At 47.0% G+C, this 20,406-nt stretch overlaps 1 protein-coding gene across 1 annotated transcript; it reads left to right on the forward strand.

Annotated features, from left to right (window-relative positions):
- The first annotated feature begins 377 nt into the window (after positions 1-377).
- SLC35B4 (solute carrier family 35 member B4) lies at positions 378-12,196 on the forward strand. Its single transcript, XM_048933209.1, has 10 exons — positions 378-626; positions 4,379-4,492; positions 5,478-5,580; positions 6,717-6,766; positions 7,371-7,452; positions 8,779-8,839; positions 9,627-9,736; positions 10,504-10,579; positions 10,811-10,886; positions 11,689-12,196. The coding sequence occupies exons 1-10, from the start codon at positions 550-552 to the stop codon at positions 11,933-11,935; spliced, it is 996 nt and encodes a 331-aa protein (XP_048789166.1). The 5' UTR covers positions 378-549; the 3' UTR covers positions 11,936-12,196.
- The last annotated feature ends 8,210 nt before the right edge of the window (positions 12,197-20,406 follow it).

The following is a 20,406-nucleotide window of genomic DNA, read 5'->3' on the forward strand; positions in this document are numbered from 1 at the left end:
TGGGTTCTTGCATGTGTCATGGTCAGGGATACAAGGAGGACACATTATTTTTTCCTCTGTCTTCTTCATGAAGCAGTTGGCACCTCATGGTGCCACTGGGTTTGGTAGGTCCCCAAAACACGCTCAGAGGATCACACCATTGGGTCAGCTCTATTTCACATCTCAGCAAATAGTTTCATTATCTAAAACCCAAAACGGCAATGGCCAGCTGTTTGATTTGTGTTCGAGCCCGTTTCCTTCACTCGTCCTCATCAGCCACATCAGCGCCGCCATTACAGCCCGCCCTCCCACCAGCGTGAAACTACAAGTCCCATCATGCCCCGCGCGTCCATCCCCATGGGAGGAGACGGGAAGGCGCCGCGGGGGTTGCTGGGATTTGTAGCCCGGACCGTGACGGAGCGGCGGTGATCGCGAACGTGCAGCGGGCGGAGAGCGAACTACCGGCTGCCGGGAGGAAGCGGGGGTGGCGGGGCCGACAGCGGGGCAGAGGCCCGGGAACGGGATGAGGTGGAGGCCCGGGAAGGCCGCTTCGTTGCTTGGGGTTGCGCTATGCACCCGGCCTTGGCGGTGTGTTTGGTGTTCTGCGGCTGCTGCAGCAACGTGGTGTTCCTGGAGCTGCTGGTCAGGTGAGGGCGGGGGGGGGGAAGGGGGGGAGGGGAATGAAGGGAGGGGGAATGCAGAGCCTGGGTGCACATTGCAATGGCAGTGATGGGTTTTGTGGGGTTGTCCAGCTCTACGAGTGCCTGGATTGATTTTGTTGCTGCAGGCAGGCCTCAGCATCCCATCACAGATGCGGGGGCCACCAAAATGTCCCCTCAGTCTTTTCTCTCTGCTCCCTGCTCCTCATGGAGTGGAAATCCCAAAAAGAAAATGCACAGTAGCTGGCTAGGGACAGCAGGTAAAGCCAAGGGAATGCCTTCCATCCATCTTCAACAGCCTCATGTGGCAGCCAAGCCAAGGCAATGAGGATGAGGATTCTCAGGGTGAAGGTGAACTGTCATGTGGCAGAGAAAGGAGAGCTGATGTTTGGGATCCATCTGAGCTCTGCACATCACCTTCCTCACCCTGATGGAGGCAGAGAAAGGAGAGCTGATGTTTGGGATCCATCTGAGCTGTGCATCGCCTTCCTCATCCTGAGGGAGGTAGGCTGCTGCAGCTTGGAGGAAGCAATGGTCTGTTGGTTTGGTTTCCAGGTCAAGTCTGCCAGCAAAAGTACTAGATCTGACTGGAAAAAATAAGGATTGAATTGGTTGTGTGTCTACCTTCATACTTAGTCATCATGGAGTGGCGTTCCCTGACTGACTGTTGGCTGTGTGCACTATAAAAATGCCCATGCTTTAGAAATAATAAGCCTTAAAGCCTGTCCTCACTTCCTCCCCACCCATCACTGTCTCAGACTATTAGACAAAAGGGAGTGGGAAAATGAACCCAGTACTCCAGTAGTAGGGTTAATTGCTTCAAAGTGGAAGACCAGTAACACAAGGTTGCACAATCACTCAGCAATCACTGGATAAATCACGAAGCTGCTCTTGGAGGGAGAGACCTTACATAACAAAATATCCCCTTCCTCTTGAGGATTGCTCTAATCTGTGCTACAGCATCACTGAGGGAGAAGGAATGACCCTTTCTCCCCACCCTCCAAGATAAAAAGAGCTTGGGATTGGGGTTTTTCCATTTGCTTGTCACCAGACTTCTGTTTCCTCCAGCCATTTGGCCCTGCTCAAAGGCTGCTCAAATATATCTAAGAAAAGGAGCTTTTCACAAGTAAGCTCTTGAGCCTTGCCTCATATCCACTGTAGAAATTCCCCTGTTCCCAGTAGTCCAGTTCCTGTGTCCTCCCTTCTGTTCACCTTCAGTCCCCAAACTGGGGCAGTACTGCTTGTTTCTTTGGGTCTTGCTGTTGTCTGAAGGGAAGAGGCCTTGAAAATGAACGTGCCTATAACAAAGGAGATCTTGGAGCTGAACAACAGAAAAATGCAGTAACCAGAGTCTAGTGGGGAATGACAGAGGTGATTGAAAGAAATTTGCTTGGGATCCATGTGGAAAGAGTAAAGGAACGAGGACTGCTTAGTCTAAAGATGCTGAAGGACAGACAGAAGACTTGAAATACACAGAAAATGGCTGTGGAGAAGAGGAGACAGGACAAGAAATAATGGGCTTCAGTTGCTATGAAAGTGATGTAAAGCAGGCCAAACAAACAGGTTTGCTCCCTCCTGGTGTAGTGAAGTGGGTCCCTAAGAGGGAGGGCAGGGAAACTCCTTGTTGGATGTTTTCAAGAGCATGTTAAGCAATCTGCTGTCTGAAGAAAAGGGGCTTGAGTAGAGCAAGAAACACTTCAATTCTTCCCATCTCCTGCATTCAGAGCCTTTTCTGCTGGCATCCTTTCCTCGTTGATACTGTGGGACTGTCCTTGTGCCAGGCTTGCTTAGAAAGCCCATGATATGCATGTGACCTTCTGAAGTCGTGTCCTTGGGAGGTGTCTTCCCTGTAAAGATATTTGAAGCACTGCTTGTTAGATCTCAACAGGGTTTCTCCCCTTGTCATCCACCATCTGCTGAGGCTGCTAGATGCTGATAGCCCGGGCAGTTCAATCCTAGGAAGCATCATAGATTGACAGTGCTTTGCTTCTGAAGGTCTCTCAATCAGTTGTCTACAGCTGAAGAATTTATTTGGTTGACACACTCAGACTACTTGCTGTTTCTTTTAAGTCTATGAGTGTGCTAGGATTGTGAGTCAAGCATCTGGGTGGATACAGCCTGGGTTTGTTTATTTTGGAGGTCTTTTTTTGTTTGTTTGCCTTTTTATTATCTGTCAACACATAACCCTCTGCCAACGTTGTATTGGTAATGTAAGGTGATATGTACAGCAAGCAGCTGGATGCAAGGATCTGTGAATTGGGAGGAAAGAAAAGCTAGTGTTTGAGAACAGTCTTGGCTTGTTTTCAGTCCAGGTTTACTCTTGCTTTATGTTTTCCTGCAGAGGCATGGTTTATAATCCTGAGCCTGGCCTTTGTGATTCAGTTTCTCTTCTTTTCCCCCATGCAACCTGGCTTCTGGTCTCAGGTTCACTCTGCTTTCTATTCCATCACGTAACTTCTGAACCTTTTAACCATGTTGGACAGCAGGAATTGGAGTTCTGTGGACTATTGATCTTTAAAAAACGTGGAAGTTGGCAGGTGGGTAGAGGGGTGGCACTCAGGGTGATGCCATGAAACATACAGGGAGAAGATGGCCTTTCCAGGAGCTGTTTGGTGGTAGGGTGTTTACATGAGCAAGCTGCCTGCTGGTGCAGCAGGGACTTGGCAGCATGCATTGCCTCCATTAAGTCCTTGGCCTCAGCTTCTGTCTTGCAGCAGAGGAAGAGAAGTCCTCCCTGTGTCTCCTGCTGCAAATAACAACAAGCTTTCTGATCATCTGATGTCTCATAGCCTCTCAACAGCTGACAGTGTGCCTGCTGGGAAATCTCTTGTTCCATATAAACTTCTTAGGAAGAAGGCAGAGCCTGCAGCAGGCACACCCACCAGGGGTGCTTTAGCTACCAGGGTCTCTTCTTTGAGGTCAGACACCATTTTGTGCCTTTCAGTACCTTGTAGTGGTTGAAAACTTCAGTGGAAAGCAACATTGCATTAGCAAACTCGCTGTCTTGCTGTCTGTCCTGTGGCATTTAGTGCTGGCACCTTTTTGGGTTCCAGTGATGAGCTGTTATAGGCTCCTTGCCTACAGCAAATGCAGCAGGGCAGGAAGCTGAAGTTTGCTGAGCGAGTTAAAAGCAGCTCCAAGCTGATGTTTGTGTGTTGTGGGGATGGGGTACACGCAGAACCAAGGCCATAAAGCCTTGCTGTGCTGACATGAGCCTCACCTCAGCTCTTCCTTCCCATGGTGGAAATAGGGGTTATGAGAAATCCTGCTGCCTTCTTGCAATCATAGTCATCATTTCACCTGGCCTGTACACAGCAGCGTGAATGGAGTGAGAGAGCCCTGTCAAAACCACTTCCCCATGAGAATGGAGACCCTGCTTCACTATGGTTACATCAGTGCTCGATGTTGTGCATTCACACCTTGTACCATGGTGGGGCACTATGGAGATCCAGATCAGAGCAATTTCTTCTTTCACTTCTTGACCTATTTCACTGTGTCCGCCATAAAGGGAATGGCTGCTTCCTTCATCTTTGGAAATGGAAGGGGAACAGGTGAGTCAGTGCCTGCAGGGAAGCATTTAACAAAAGCAACATGAGAATCTGGGCAGATAAAACAGTGGAGTCCCTCCAGGTTGATGTTTGCTGTGAGATTGCGAGCTGCTAGACAGATTTTATTACAGCCCAGTGCACTGTGCTCTGTGACATTGCTCTTATGCTTGTCTTTCTTCTCCACACCTGCAGGCAGTTTCCAGGATGTGGGAACATAGTGACATTCTCCCAGTTCCTATTTATTGCAGTGGAAGGCTTTATCTTCGAAGCCAACTTCGGGAGGAAGCGGCCAGCCATACCAATGAGGTACAGTGGGCCTGAATGTTTTCACCTGTTGCAAATTGGCTGGCTATATTATCTCAAGAAGTGTTTAATAAAATGGCTTATCTGTTTATCCTGTCCAAATCCTATCCATTCTGCAGCATTTGCAAAGCCTCATTGAGAACCTGTCATGCCTGGTAAAATACAAACTCCTTTTTTATCGAGAATGCTTAATAGGAAATTGCTGTCAGATATGCACCTGTCTGAGAAACAGGGCAATATTTTGCACATTTAAGAATCTTTTGTGGTTGAAGAGCTCACTGTCTCTCTGGGGCTTCCTGCAGTGGATGTGGAAGGGAGAGCTTTACTGGAAATCTAGCTGGATTCACTTTCACTTTTCTGCCTCAGGGTTTAATTTGTCCCAGGTTTAGCCTGGCGTGTTCATGCTCTCCTCTCTGGCACTCTGTAGTTGATGTGACATGGGGAACTTTTGTGGGGTTTCTTAGCAGACTGCCTCGCCTGCAGCAGAATGCTGTGCTCAGCACTTGGGATACAGATCCTCCTGCTAAATGCAAATTCATGGCTGCATGACAGCAAGGAGCTCCCTAGGTTAGGTGTGGGACCATGGAAGTGTTCAGCCTAGGTTTGAATGATTTCTTCTTTTGTTCAGGGTAGTGATGCCTGCTGACAGAAATCAAATTCCTCAAATCAAGCCCTGTCTTAAACCACATTCCTTAGGTGAAAGGGGTCTGGAGGAAGTCCATGCTAAGAGATTCCAGCTGGGGTATCCTCAGCTCCCCTTTGCTTCTGCAGTTGGCAAAAGGGAGCTGGTGTAGATCAGCCCACTTCCAATTTCACTTTCTTGCTGCATCCAAATTGTACTGATCTCTTTGTCACAGACCAAGAGTTATGTGGGTTCCTGCTCAGCTCCAGGCCTCTCTTTGTACCACTTGTCTCTTCTCAAGGTGTGTCCCAGCGTGCTCAGCCATGGGCTGATTTTGCTGACCACCACTTTGTGTTTGTGTTCCAGGTATTACCTCATCATGGTGGCCATGTTCTTCACTGTCAGTGTGGTGAATAACTATGCTTTGAACTTAAATATTGCCATGCCACTGCACATGATCTTCAGATCGGTGAGTACTGCCATACTGTCCTTTCCTACCTCCTGTGACATCTCTCCCCATCATCTCTGCAAACGCTCTCTCTGGTGCATCTGTTCTTAGACCATTTTTTCTTTCCTGAGGACAACAAAATCCTGTGCAAAAACAATTCCAGCCCACAATTAATTGTGGGGAGAGCAGCCTTGCTGTGATAGCTCAGCTCTAAGTCTTACTTTCATAATTTTAACCATTAGATGTCCCTAGACAGGTGAAGAAACTGAAGCATACTTCATCTTTCTTGAGCTGATGAGGAAGTAAGAGTGACAAAACCAAGCCCAGGCTCTATCTGTCAGACTTACATGGGCTCAGTTGCTGGCCAGAGGAACTCAGCTTTCCTTTCCACCTCATAATTAAGCAAAATGGTTCATGTTCTACAGTAGGTGCCTTTGTTAAATGCCTTGGGTCAGAGAGGACGCATTTGGCCATGTGCTCCCTGGGCCTCTGCTCTGGAAGGTGCTATTAAAATGCATCTTCACTTAAGTGTTTGCACGTGAGTGTCTGGCTAAAAATACCTATTAAAACCAAAGAAAATAGAGCCCTGGTTGCTGGGAATAACAGAATCTGCTGGGCACATCTGCTGGGTGGAGGCTTTTCTTCCACAACTTATAGCATAAAGCTTCATAGCTTTATAGCATCTTCATAGCATTGAGATACGTGCAATCAAGGGGCATTAAAAAGAAGAAAAACAGACAGTGCTGTAGGAGCCCTGTCCTGCATTAACCATGAGAGATTTGTGTATTGCAGCCCTGCAGTCAATCTCTGCAGCTGCACTCCTGTTCCCAATTAAAAACACAGTGGTTTGGCTACGTGCTGCTCTGTAGCACGTTGAGTGTTGGGAGTGGGCAAAAAAAGGGAAGGTCCATGGGCCAGGAGACCTTAAGAGCCTGTTGGCATCCTTGTTCCCAAAACATTTGGCTTGATTTCTCCCTTGCTGATAGTTGAAGTGAGACTCCCTTTACCTTGTCAGACTCCCTCATCCCGTTCTTCCATTTCACTTGATGCTTTCATGGTAGTTGTACTGAGCTCAAGGTTATTTGTCTGAGCACAAGGAATTCCATCATGCTGACCTTCTGTTTTGTGTTTTTCTTTCTGTCTTTTCCTTTCCCCAGGGCTCTCTCATAGCAAGCATGGCTCTAGGTATCATCATTTTGAAAAAAAGGTAAATCACAAGCACTTTTCTTACCATCTTACACCATCATGCAATGCACTGCCACTGGCTTAATCCTGACTGATGTTAAATGCCTTCCCCTTTCCTCATAAATAGCCTTGTTTTACTGATAGTGAAGATGAGGCACAGGGTCTGCCTGGACTAAAGGTCCTTTCCAGCACTCTCACTGCCCCTCACTCCTTCACTTAAGGCAAGTGTAGACTGGATGAGAGTTTTTAAACATGGCTGCAGACCACTGTTAGCTCTTTTCTTTCCTATTCCATCTCACATTTACTTCTCTTCTACTTGGTATACTGACTCTGGCTGGGACAGAGTTAACTTTCTTCACAGCAGCTCATAAGAGTTCTGTTTTTTGGCTTTCTAAGACACTGTTGATAACACACCAACGTGTCCAGGCTTCTTTTTTATGAACTCTGCCTCTCTGCTCAGTAAGTTGACCTTCTGTTCCCAGCAATGTCCAGCATTAGGTAAAGTGTTTGTTCCCATGGTGCCAAGTCCGTAACAGTGTAACAGAACAAAATACAAAGCAAAGGAGAAATAGATGAACCTTGTAAATCTGAGCTGATCACTGGCATTTCTCTTCTCTCCTGTGCAGATACAGTTTGTCAAAATACACGTCCATAGCCCTGGTTTCCATGGGGATCTTTACCTGCACTTTCATGTCTGCAAAGCAAGTGGTAAGGATTGCAAGGGGCCTGAAGTCACAGCTGTGAAACTTTTTGACAGGAGGAGCTGCCCTGGGCACCTTCATCAGTAATTCCCTTTGCCTGAGTGTTCATAGAGAGGCAAGATGTCTCCTAGATCTGCTCCCTGAAATGATTTGTTCTTCATTTTTCAGTAGGCCAGAGGGAAGGAAAACACCTGCATATGGCTTAATTAGAGATGCCTTACCCTGTGTTACTCAGGTTGCTTTTTGTTGAGAATCATCCATTATTTTTTTTGCCACACAGGTAACAGCTAGGAGCTATTTTCTCTTGCCCTTACTGCAATGTGTTACAGTCAGGAGCAAGAAAATCTTTAACAGAAATGAGCCATTTTATTTCTTTTCTCTCTTTATCCTGGAAGAGTCTGTCAGGATTCACAGTTTTCCAAATCTGTTATCATCCAACATGACTTTCTCTGACCCTTGAAATGAAATACATATGCTTGGAGAACAGGAGGGAGTGAAGAAAATCCACGGGTAGCACCAGTTTGGGCTTTATTTGGGTCAGCATTCACAGCCTGATCTTGTCAGCTATAAAGTGACAGTCAAGTGAAAACCTGTTTCACTTCATCCAGCTCTAAGAGACTGGATAGCTGTCAAGCACAAAGAATGCCATCATTTCATAGCTACTTATCCTCTCAGGGTCTGAGGAAGGTCTGTGCTTTACAGCCTTGCTCTGTATTAATCCAGATTATCTATTAATAGGTGTGGGGTTTTGGAAGGAATGACATATGGTATGCAGAGTTACAGAAATATAATGTGTAATCTAATTTGCCCTAAACCATAGCAGAAGAGTTTAGATAAATCATGCCACCAAGTGTTTTACCATCAGCTAACAGCATGGACAGGTCTGGTTCCCTCAGTGCCTTGACCATAAGCCAGTTGTAGCACCTCACTGGGACTTGGCCAGAGCCCTTGTTGTTTCCTCTGTGTCCACTGTGACATGTGGACAGATGAGGCTGCCAGTGGGCCATCTGAGAGCTTTCTAAGCAGCACTGGTTATTTTTATTGTTGAAGAGTTCGGTCTTTGGCCAAGCCAGGCCATTTCTGTAAGAAAAATGCCTTTCTTGATCAGACATTTATACTTTTAACTGGGATCTGGTTTGTTCCTCAAAGCAGAGTGGAAATGTGCTGTAGTTGCTGTCACTTCCATTTAGCTGAAGAAGCAACTCTGGAGTGAGCATTCTTTTCTTTATGGGCTTGCTTGAAGCATAACACAAGCCAGGAATGAGGTAGAGACAGGCTGAAGGAATGCAGAGCTGTGGTAGCTCATGATGACTGCTGTGTCTTCCTCCACCAGGCATCCGACTCCAGCTTGAATGAAGAGGATGGACTCCATGTTTTCTTGTGGTGGCTGCTAGGTATGTGAGCACATCTCCAGCCACCCCTGCTGAGATGCAGGCAAGGCTCAGCTCTTTGAGGTCTCAAACTTGGACACGTGGGTTGCGCAGAGCAGACTGTGGTGGGAGTCCATGTGCTGGTGTTGTTAACATTAAGCTTCCAGTAGATGTTGATTTGCAAAGAGTGGGAGTTTGTGGCACTCATTAGGAGCTTTGTGCAAGGAGGTGCTTTTCGTTTGGCCAACAAGTCAAATACAGCACCTGAAGGATAGTTGCAGGGTAGTAGTCTAGTGAGGGAATGAGACTACAGTCAGGCATGGTTGCAGGTACCTTCTTGATTCCTCCCTGCCTGTTGTAGCTGAGGCTGTGAGCTTTGCAGCAGTGAGGAAGAGGGGCAGTTGCCAGTTCAAGTTTTTACTCAGCACAGTGCTTCATGGAGGACATTTTACAGTCTGGCAGTTGTTTTATACATTCCAGCCTATATTTACTGATGGCTTTTCAGGGAACCTGAGGTTGATATTTCATCCACAGTTACAAGTAACTGCATATTCCACCAACTCTGTTTTCCAGCGCTGTGTCCCTGCTTTTAAGATATATTCAGGACTGTTTTGGCATCTCAAGCTTTGCAAATAAGATACCTCTGTTCCAAGGACCACTAATAGTTTTCTGCCCATCTTGCCAAGTCTGGGAGTTCTGTCTTCTCTCAGTCTTTTCTCTCACTGCAAGCCAAATCACAGGAGTCCTTAGGCTGGTTGACTTGAGCTGAGCCATGCTTAAGCAATGCTTCCAGGCTGTGCTTCTCTTCCAGGTATTGCTGCACTCACCTTTGCCCTCCTCATGTCTGCAAGAATGGGAATTTTCCAGGAGACACTGTACAAGCAGTTTGGGAAGCACTCCAAAGAGGCCCTTTTTTACAACGTGAGTCACTGCATCTTTTCTGTTTTTTTTCACTGGGCACAGAGAGCTATTCAGACACCCTTTCCCTCCCTCCATCCAGCACTCAGATCCATACTGGCAGCCCTGTGAGCTACTTCAAATGATGGTGGTTTCAACTGTGTGTAGTCCTCAGAACCCAAAAGATTCCTTTGGAGGTGCAGCCCATGTGGTGAATTTTAAAAAGAGGGGAGGCTTGGCTTCCTGAATTTTCCCTGCTCAGCAGCAGACTGGTGACTTCTCTACAACAGTGCTTTGCATGGTGGAATTCACAGTCTGTATACCTGGGCTGTAGTAGATCCTTCTTCATCAGGGGGAAGTTTTCCACAGAGAAAGTGGTGAGGTGCTGGAACAGCTGCCCAGAGAGGCTGTGGATGCCCCGTCCATCCCTGAAGGTGTTCAAGGCCAGGTTGGATGGAGCCCTGGGCAGCCTGGGCTGCTGTGAAATGTGGAGGTTGGTGGCCCTGCATGTGGTAGAGGGCTTCATGATCCTTGAGGTCCCTTCCAAACCAGGCCATTGTTTGTTCTGCGATCCTATCTTCCCCCTTTGCTTCCTAGAGGGAGGAGGTTTTTTTGCTGCTGTAGGTGCACAGGGCATGTTAAAAACAGGCAATATTCCTGATTGTGAGGATGGAGCAGTGAAGCATGCGCTTGCATCCACAGAGATGTGTGAGACTGATTTTTCAGAATGAGAAGTGAGTGGATTCACGTGATTTATTAACATCATGCCTTCCTTTACCTTTTCTTTCCAGCATGCGTTACCACTCCCTGGCTTTGTCCTCCTGGCTCCAAACATCTACCACCATGCAGTTCTCTTCAGCCAGTCTGGTGAGTGTTGCATAGGTGGAGCCTTGTTCTTACACCTTTCTGTCCTCTGGAAAATGCTGGATGAAGTTTTTGTCATTCATGGACAGGAGAGACGTTCTTTCTCCTTGCATCTCCTCTTAGCATTAGCAAGCCTTGCTCCCTTCTGGCCCACGCTTTGTGTGCCTACAGCAGATAACATTTTTTCTTGAAATAATTGATGTTGAGAGACCTCCTTGTCCTTTCTCCCCACAGAGCCATTCCAGATCCCAGTGATTGGGCTGACCATGCCAATCATGTGGTTCTACCTCCTCATGAACGTCATCACTCAGTATCCTTCCAGTGTGCAGCTTGAGACGAGCTCTGGAGACAGCAGCACAATGGGAGAGGTGAAATGGAGTGGGGATGCTGAGCTGATGGTGCCTTCCCTGCATTTTGGTAGCTGATGTTTGTGTAACTCTTGGAAAACACAGAGTGGAATTTAACCTGGAACTTTGAAGTTGTCCAGGATGGCTGAAATCTGCCACCACCTCTCCAGGGTCAGGCTGGCTGGTAAAAGCTCACAGTGGTTCTGCCAGCCATTAGAAGGGATAACTGTCACTCATATCTGTGTGCAATCTCCCAGGCAGCAAGGGAAGATCTGCAAGTCTGATGAAGCCAAGGTACCCTGGAAAATGGGGCCATTCAGTTAGCAATTTTGTCACTGTTGACAGGTTAGTGTGCCTTATAGCTGCTCAGGCCCTTCAGTGAGACCACCCATTTATCTGCCTTTCCTTTGCCCCCTTCGGGAGGAAAGGGAACTTCTGTTAGTTACAGATGCAGAAGTCTGATTTTAGTTTCCCTTAGCTTCATTGCGAGAGCTGCAAACCCTGTTTGCCATTAACCTTTTGCTAGCACATCAGCTCTGGCTCCTGTAGTGGAGGAGTTTTGCTTTCCCATAGAGCAGGCTGAAGGGGATTTTGAGAATCCAAGGTGTCCCTGAGGTTCAGAGCTGTAGCACAGCTGAGCTGGGAAGGGACGTTTATTCCTCTATAACCAAACCGGGGTTATCCATTGCCCAAACCTTTGCATTCCTGAGGCTAGGAGAACCTGCCTTTTCAGCTCTGATGCTCCCTAACCTCCCACCAACCAAGATACGTCTGCATTCGGGGCGTCTTCATCCTCACCACGGAGTGCACCTCCCTCACTGTCACACTGGTGGTGACGCTGCGCAAGTTCGTCAGCCTCATCTTCTCCATCCTCTATTTCCGCAACCCCTTCACGGTCTGGCACTGGCTGGGCACTGCCTTTGTCTTCGTGGGGACTCTCATGTACACAGAGGTGTGGAACAGCCTCGGGCCCCTCCTGGCCCGCTGGAGGAAGAGGCCGAAGGAGGAATAGCAGCTGGATACTCTCTGCATGGACCTTTTTATTGTTTTATAGAGCAGAGCAGCAGGAAATCCCCCTAAAGGGGTTCCTTTTTATAACACAGGGGAGGTGTTGGCTGTGCCAAGCTCCTGGGAAACGTGGAGCCTCTGCTTGGAACCTGCCTGGAGTAATGGATCGTGGTGGGAGGATACGGTTACATTTGAGAGGTGCATTTTGTTATGCAACCCATTTTGCTTCCCCCCTTTTTCCCACCCCCCAGCCCTTCACCTCCTTCACGTTTAAATAACCCTTTTAAAGTAATTTAAAAGCTGACCCAACTCTTGATTAGGATCCCAACCTTGTGCTTTTCTCCAATCCTGCCAGCTTTGTTGAACTGAACACTGAGCCTGTTTGGTGCCGTCCTTTAACAGCCAGGTTACTGTAGTGGATGACTGAGCCCCAGGGAGCCACCAAGACACTGCTGTTCATGGAGCAGGTTTTTAGTTGCACTGGAAATGCCAGGCTGTCCTTGTTGCCTGATCCTACCACTTTTGCTGCGAGTTACAACCCATAGCTTCCACTTTCTCCAGACTCTCTACCAGGGAGTGGCTTTGGGGACTTACCTCTAAGCCACCAAGCTCCTGTCACTAATATCATGATGCTGCGCTGGTACTTAATGAGGTAGAGGGTGTCAGGGGTTCCTGCTTCTGGTAGTCCTTAGTGTAGGTCACTTTTCAGCCACCTCTTCCTCCTTTTTCCATCATCCCAAGCGTGGCCACAGGGGAATTTATTACCTACAGTCAGCTGCAGTGATTTGTGCTGAATCACTTGTGGGCCTGGGACATTCCAGTGTAGAATCATGGAACAGTTTGGCTTGGGAAGGACCTTCTATGAACCCCACCACCAGAAAGGTTGCCTAAAGGCCCATCCAGCCTGGTCTTGAGCATTTTGAGGGATGATCCACGGCCTCTCTGGGCAGTCTGTTCCAGTGCCTCCCCACCCTCAGAGCGAAGAATTTGTTTTTAACACCAAATCTAACTCTTATTTTAAAACAGCTACCCCTTGCCCTATCACTACACACCTCAGGGTACAAACATTACCAAGGAATTTCAGAAGGGCCAGAACAGCTGAACTTACTTCTATTGCTGGAAAGGGGCTGGTTTTCCTGTCCTTTTACTCAGCCCTCCCCTTTTCTTTCTGTCTACCACTCCTAGGGGATCAGCTTCACTCATGACATTTCTATGCACCCACCTGGTGCAGGACCAGTGTCCCATACCATCCCCTCTTGCACAGCACATGGGAACACTTGCAAGAGCTTTGGATGCGTGTCTTCCAGGAAGGCAAAGAGCAGCACTGTTCTAGGAGCTGTTCGTGGTTGAGCAAATCAAAGGTTGACAGGCAGCCTTGTTTTTCTTGGTCTTGAAGCGGCAGGGGAGCACATGCATGGATTTTATTGTCTTGATTTTCCTTTAGCACCGTGGTTACTTCATTGTGATGCTCCCCCTATTCAGCCATGAGAGCATCCAGTAGTGTCAAGTTGATCACATCAAGCTTGGCCAAGGGAGGAGAGCAGTAATCTGATATTCCTCCACCAACATCTTCATGGCTTTTGGCTTCAGTATCTACAGCCCCTTCAACATGAGAGCTGTGCTTGTAGTGCATTGCTCTTGTCAGTAACAGAGCTCCAGACGGCCCTGGGTGTAGGGAGAAGAAAGAGCAAAACCTGCAGTACTTGTGAGTACTGCTAATAAGCAAAGAAAAGAAGAAGAAGGAAAAACAAACATGATGCAAAGACAATCCCTCACTGCCTCCCAGTTAAACCAATGCCAACCACTCCCCGAGCAATGGCTGCCATCCCAAAACTCCTTCCCCTCCTTTTTATTGCAGATTTTTATTGAGAGCAGCTGTGTGGCTGTCCCCCAGCTTATTACCAGTCCATGGCCTAATCACAATGAGGGCAGAGTGGGGGGAAAAAGAGAAAGCATTGACCCTGTGCTGCTCAGCAATAGGTTAAACACTGGTGTACTGTTAGCATTAACCCCATCCCAGCCAGAACCAGGTGAAGGTTTTGTCCTTCTAGGTTGATTTCTCCTGAGCAGCAAAAAAACCTTTCATATTATCAGAACTGGGATATTTCCAAGGATTTTCTGGATGTGGAAACCCAGCAGCTTCCCTGTATGTCGTGCAGCTCAGCTCTTGCTTGTGGCTGTGGTTTTTGCAGCCTGGGTTGAGGACTTAGCAAAACAACAGCTGAGCAGGTGCCTGAGTGCCTGTAACATAGTGTACATAGCCTACTCCCCAGGTTGCTGCCCTTTGTATCAACAAAACTGCATGTTGTCACCCATTTCTGTGTGATGATGGTACATTTGGGAATGTTTGGGTTCCTTTTTTTTTTAAGCTGTAATTCCCTCAAACCAGGTATCAATCATGGGTTATATTTTTATTGTTATCCCGTACTTTTTTTTTTAACTGTCTGCAGTGTGATTCTGTGTGTTTCCAAGTGTTTATTGTTGTAGAAGTGTCAGCGATTCCTTTTCTGCTGTGGGAGAGCTCCCCTGGTTTGTGAGGTGAAGGGAAGGTCCGTGCAAAAGTGTCCCAATAGCCAAAAATAATATTTGAGTCCTCCTTACCCAGAATGGGGTACTGATCTGTTTGGGTTTTACGTTTGAAGTAGAAATGATAGAGTGATAGGACCCTTTTTTGTTTTTCTTTTAGCAGAGGCAGGCAAAGTGATGAGCCAAGATGCTTTTAGACCAGCGCTTTGGATTGACAGCCTTTGGGTTGGCTGGTTGGGCTTGGGGGCATTTTTGATGTTGAGGTTTGGTTTTGTTGAACAAAATAAATATCTCCTGTTCAAAACATGAGGGTCCTTTTGTTTCTCCTTGCGTATTTGGCTTCTGGCCGTCGGCTGGCGGCGATCAGAAAATTACAGGGGAACTGAAAACACACAATTTATCCTCCCTTTAATATGAGGAAAGGTAGGAATGATTCAGTCTTGCTGAGCTTCAAGGGAAGAACTCAGCCTTATCTCCTTTTCCTGCCGGTGGCACACAGCAGGAGATGTGTTTTTCTTGGCAACGCTGCTGGAAGGAAAAGCCCAATAAAGGACCCTTTTCCCTAATCCATCTCCCTGCAGCAAGGACACGGTTGGGATGTTCCCGAGCCAGTGGTTATGCCATGGTTAATGGAACAATGCCAGCAACAAGATGTCCTGTGGCAAAGTGTGCTGTAGGACTTTCTTGGTTGTGCCGTGATGAGTCCATCAGCTCAGCCCCAGTTGTGTATCTGCCCTGTTTGCCTGCTCAGTGCCCATGGGCTTACCGTGACAGACTTGGGGGTCAACTACCCTCACCTTCACTTACCAGAGAATGGCTTAGGTTGGAAAGGGACCTTAAAGTTCATCCGCTTCCAACCCCCCACTGTGGTCTTACCACCCATCAGATCAGGTTGCCCAGCGCCCCGTCCAACCTGCCTTTGAGCACCTCCAGGAACTGGGCATCCACTTTGGGCACTTCCATCTTGCACAAGGGAAATGCAGCTAAAACAATAACGAGCTGCACATCTGTGGTGCCTACAGAATGGTGGGGTGGCTGTTTTCCTCCTCTGCAGCCCTAAATCGCGACCACCTGCCTTGTCCCCTTGTGTCCATCCCTTTTAGCCTTGGTTCCTACTGATGGGAGAAATTAAGTGAGATCTGGGCTGAGTGCAGGAAGAGGAAGATGGCAGGAAAGAGAAAGGGGGCTATGGGGAAGGCTCCTATTTAATTGCATTTATAATAACTGATATCCACTAACAGTCCTAATTGCACTCAGGTGGGTGAGTTGGGCAGCCAAATCTGCACCTGCAGAGTTGGGCAGCTGAGGTGCCCATGTTCTGGACTTGGGGCCATGGCTCAGATCTGGATGAGAGCTGGAACCCCAACTCAGTTGGTGCTGAGGACACCAGCAGGATTTGAAGACCCCAAACTAGACCCATGGGTTGCTTCAGGCTCCTGGGAATCTTGTCCATGCTGCACTGCTTTACTTGCCATGGTTTTATTCCCTCAAACCTCCCCACCTCACTGCATCAATGGGTGTATAACTCCCAAGCAGTTACCAAGTGTATACATTTCTAACTCAACAAATCATCTTTCCCCAGACTCCTTCATTTAATAAATCCTCATTGGCTGGGCACTGCTTTCATCAACTCAACACTTCTGTTCCAAATCTTTACCTTTCATTACATTTAGGTTTGTGTTTATTAATGCTTTCAATCTGTCCTCACCATGGTTCACCACGGTGGGATGGAGAAAAACAAGGGATTTTTTTTTATTAAGTGAGAGGGAAACTCTTGAACTCCTTTGGGAACCTCCATGAGATCTCTGTCACTTCCTAAGTGTAAAAAACTTACTCCCAATACTAAATTAAATGAGAAAGGAAGGAGAGGGATAAAGATGTCTCTGTAAATCACTTGGAGACACACAGTTAGTTTCTGTTCAGCATCATTCATTATACCAATCATAAATCAGCAGCTGAAACCCAAGAGAGTACGAAGGTGAGATTTATTGACATGGAAAACCTGGGAGAGAAAGATCTTGGAGGATATAGAGCCATTATTTTTGCCTCCAGCATAGGTTGTGGATCTCTTCTGGCCCCCTTCCTTCTCCAAAACGTGCTGGAAATTTTTTGTAATTACTATTATTTTCCCTCTTCCATACAATTATAATCAACTTGGCTTCACCTTTCACCCTCTGCTCTTTGTGAAGATGGATGCGCTGACCCTGCATTGACCAAAGGACAGCAGTGCAGGGAATACATGTTAATTTACCCCTTTAAAGCCTGAGAGAGAGGAGGCAAAGTGGGAGCATCTGTCAGAGCCACAAGGTCCCATTTGGCATGGAGGAGGTGCGAGGGGACAGCCATGGGAAGATGCATGTTGTCTTCCACGTCCAGACAGAGGGTTAACCCTGCTTTGAGTCACCATGGGTGGAAATAATCCCTGGGCTGGCAGCTGCCCAAAGCTTAGCACAGAGGTGATGGCTGGTGACCTGGTGACCTTGAAGCAAAACGAGGAAAACTAATGTTATGTAAAGCAGAGATGTCTTCTGTCAGGATCATAGAATGGCTGGGTTGGAAGGAGCCTTAAAGCTCACCCTGATCCAGTAGTGGTTACCCCCTACCTGATCAGGCTGCCCACGGCCCCTTCTAACATGCCCTTGAGCACCTCCAGGGATGGGTCTTCCAGAACGTCTTCATGCAGCCTGTTTCAGGGCCCCCCACCCCCTGAGAAAAGACTTTGATTCTCACATTTCACCTAAATCTCCCCTCTTTTAGTTTAAGACCATTCCCTGTTGTCCTGTCACTATCAGACCATGTTAAAGGTAGGGGAGGAGAGCAGCACAGTCCTTCATGGTCTCCATGGTTGATTACAGGAAGCCATAACACATGGGATTAATGCAAGAAAAACTACTCCAGGCTCATTTTAAACCAAAGGAAATCTCTCCTTTCTCCCTGGACAGGGATGTTTTCTATGTTGATACCCGCAGGGAAGCACAAGATTGCCACGTGGGTCCAAAGAGAAGATATAATCTCTGGAAGTACCTGTGGCACAAGGGATTTTTCACCATGGAGCTCTCGTGACTCTGATGGACACTGTTTTATACCTTCATGCTTCTACTTGCTCTGAGGTATAAGTGGGGAGAAGCAAGAATGATAAAAATGTAGGAGCTGCATCCCCCTCCTCCCCACAGCAAAAAAGGCTCAGCAACAAGGGCTCTTCTCTCTCTACCCTCCAGGAGACAGAACAAATATCTCAGAAGCTTGAAATATTTCAGGAGGGTTACCAAAAGGGTATGTCCAAGCAGCAAGATTTACTGCAGAGGCTACGGTGGGTAGCAAGAAGCATTTGCTTAAGCTCCAGCTCCAATGGAATGGGCACCTGAGTTGGGTTTGCAAACAGAGCAAAGTGGAAACAGTGACTAGGAACACTGTTGGAAGAGCTGGAGCTGTTGAATGTGTGTGGGGTGAGATCAAGGAAGGACCTAAATGGGCCTTCATCAAACCCTTTTTTGGCTCTCCCTTAATTGAGGGATGCAAAGAGGAACATGGTCAGTTGGTGTAACCACACCACGCAACAACTTCTCTCACCCCCACTGCTCTACTGTTAAAGAAAAAAAATTGTAATTCAGTTTGACAGCTGCCAAATTAGCAGCATATTATGCAGCATATTCAATTAGACAAGCTCCTGAGGGAGCAGGCAGAGCTAGCAGGGCAGCCAGCTGCTGCCGGGATGCAATGCAGTGCTTCAATAAAGTATTTTTAGACATGGACGTGGGCATTCAGCAAAGGAATAAGGATCCCTTTGGTCAATCCAAGCCAACTCTTCACCATCTGCTTCCAAAAAATATTTGTAAAAAGTAAAAATAAAAAGGTGTTGCTGCTGGATTCACAGTAGTTCTTGCATCAAGCCTCTACCAGCCTGTATCAGTGAGGTTAGTGGGGGAGGAAGCAGGGCAGTGATGGTACAAAAGTAGCAAAGCAAATAATTTCATGTCCATTTTTTCCCAGGTCCAACTGTCTAATTTGGGAAGTGGGTGCTGGAGAATTGAGCCAGCACTTGTCTCCTGCTCTCGTCTTCCACTGAGCCCATAGCTGCTTGCCCTGGCTGTCTACATTCTCCTTGTCCATGGAGCACTCAGCCTCTAGCACTCAATGTGCTGAGCAATTTGCACGAGGAAACATTTATGGACCTCTGCAAGTCTTTCTTGAGTTGTAAAACGTTTAGCCAACAAATTTCATATCCCCTCATTTGGGAGGATGTCTGAATCAATGCACTCTACTCTTATTCATCATTCCTTAATTCAGCAGCTCCTTGTCCTACAGCATCCACATGGTCCTACGCCATCCATGGTTACTTCTACCACGTTGCTATGGGCTTGGGGGAGGAATGGGGATAACAGGATCATAGAATCATTAAGGTTGGAAAAAACCACTAAGATCATCTGGCCCAACCATCCACCTACCACCAATATTGCCCACTATGCCACCATGCCCCTCAGTCCACATTTCTTGAACATCTCTAGAGACAGGGATTCTACCACCTCCCTGGGCAGCCTCTTCCAGTGCCAAATCACTCTTTTGGAGAAGTTTTCCTCCAGCATCCAATCTGAAGAGCTGCCTTCAGCATAAAGCAAAGACTGGTAAAGTCTTTTCCATTCATGTGGATCACCAGTATGGATTTTATTGGATGCTGAATATTTAATTAAAAAAAAAAAAGGGGGGGAATTAAAGAGCTTGTTATGCTCCCCTCCATAAAATTCAGGACTCAGAGACTTGTTTGACTATGACTAACTTAAGGTGTTACTCTGCTGTAATCCAAACATGCTTTCTGCCAATGAAAACAGAGTTCCCTGAAACAGCCCTGCTTTTATCTGCCAGCCTATAAATAAAAAGGCACCGAGTTGCAAGTTCTGTACTTTCAGCCAAAAATAAACCTTCTAAACTAAGAACACCGAACTGCAAAGCTTCACAATCTGCTGAACAAAACGTAAATATTGCACTATGGCAATCCAACAGCACTGCTGCCTTCTGACTTGGCCAGATGTTCCATGCTTTAGGGTGCTGTGGGCAAAAGACGAGTCCACATAACATGGTTTTTGCTGGGAATCTCGTAAATTGAGTGAGCAATTTGATCTGCAGTCTGCTGGGAAATGGGAGGAAACCAAGCAAAAGTGCATGGAGGTAAAATGTTGGGGAGGGAAGGCAAGAAATGGTTTCTAACTATAAGAGGGGAGATGGAATACAGATAAAAGAGGAAAAAAATCACAGTGAGGTAATGAAGCATTGGAACAGGTTGCTCAGACAGGTGGTGGATGCCACATTCCTGGAGACATTCAGGGTCAGGCTGGATGAGGCTCTGAACACTGAGGTGTCCCTGTTCAGTGCAATGGAGTCGGACCAGAAGATCTTTAAGGGTCCCTTCCAACTCAAACGATCTATGAAAGTGAATATTTGGCTGAATTGGCTTCAGCATGTTTCTAACCTGAGCTTCTCTCTGGTATTTTTAAAATCCCATGGTCTATTCGCCCACTGGGGATGAGTAACCCTATGGAATGTCCCACATTTGGAAGCATTTGAGAGCTCAGGGTCCAGTAATTGCTTGCAAACTGGGAGATTCTCTTCCAGTTATGTTATTCTGATACATGTTCTATTATTATCTGATACAAACCCAAGCAAGCTAACCAAAATCCCAAAGGAGACACTGATGTAGCTGGGGTATCACCCACCACTGCCCTGATTTTCCAGACATACAGAAATTAGTGTCTAGGAAACAAACAAACAAACAAACAACAAAACAACTGATCCATCTGCACTGCATTCCTAATTTAAGCAGCTCTGTTACCAGGCTCAGCTAGGAGGTGTGATCACCCCTGGCTCTGCTGCATGCAAAACACGAGCTATCTTGTACATATTCATTAACCATGACATTAACAATACTACTATCACCTGTACAACAGCACAAACTGA

Source organism: Lagopus muta, chromosome 1 (genome assembly GCF_023343835.1).
Source record: "Lagopus muta isolate bLagMut1 chromosome 1, bLagMut1 primary, whole genome shotgun sequence".
Taxonomy (NCBI): Eukaryota; Metazoa; Chordata; class Aves; order Galliformes; family Phasianidae; genus Lagopus; species Lagopus muta.

Coding starts and splice junctions, on each gene's coding strand:
- SLC35B4 (XM_048933209.1), top strand. CDS start 550: ATGCACCCGGCCTTGGCGGTGTGTTTGGTGTTCTGCGGCTGCTGCAGC. Junction 8,840..9,626: donor TTTCTTGTGGTGGCTGCTAG/GTATGTGAGCAC, acceptor CTTCTCTTCCAG/GTATTGCTGCACTCACCTTT. Junction 10,580..10,810: donor AGTTCTCTTCAGCCAGTCTG/GTGAGTGTTGCA, acceptor TTCTCCCCACAG/AGCCATTCCAGATCCCAGTG.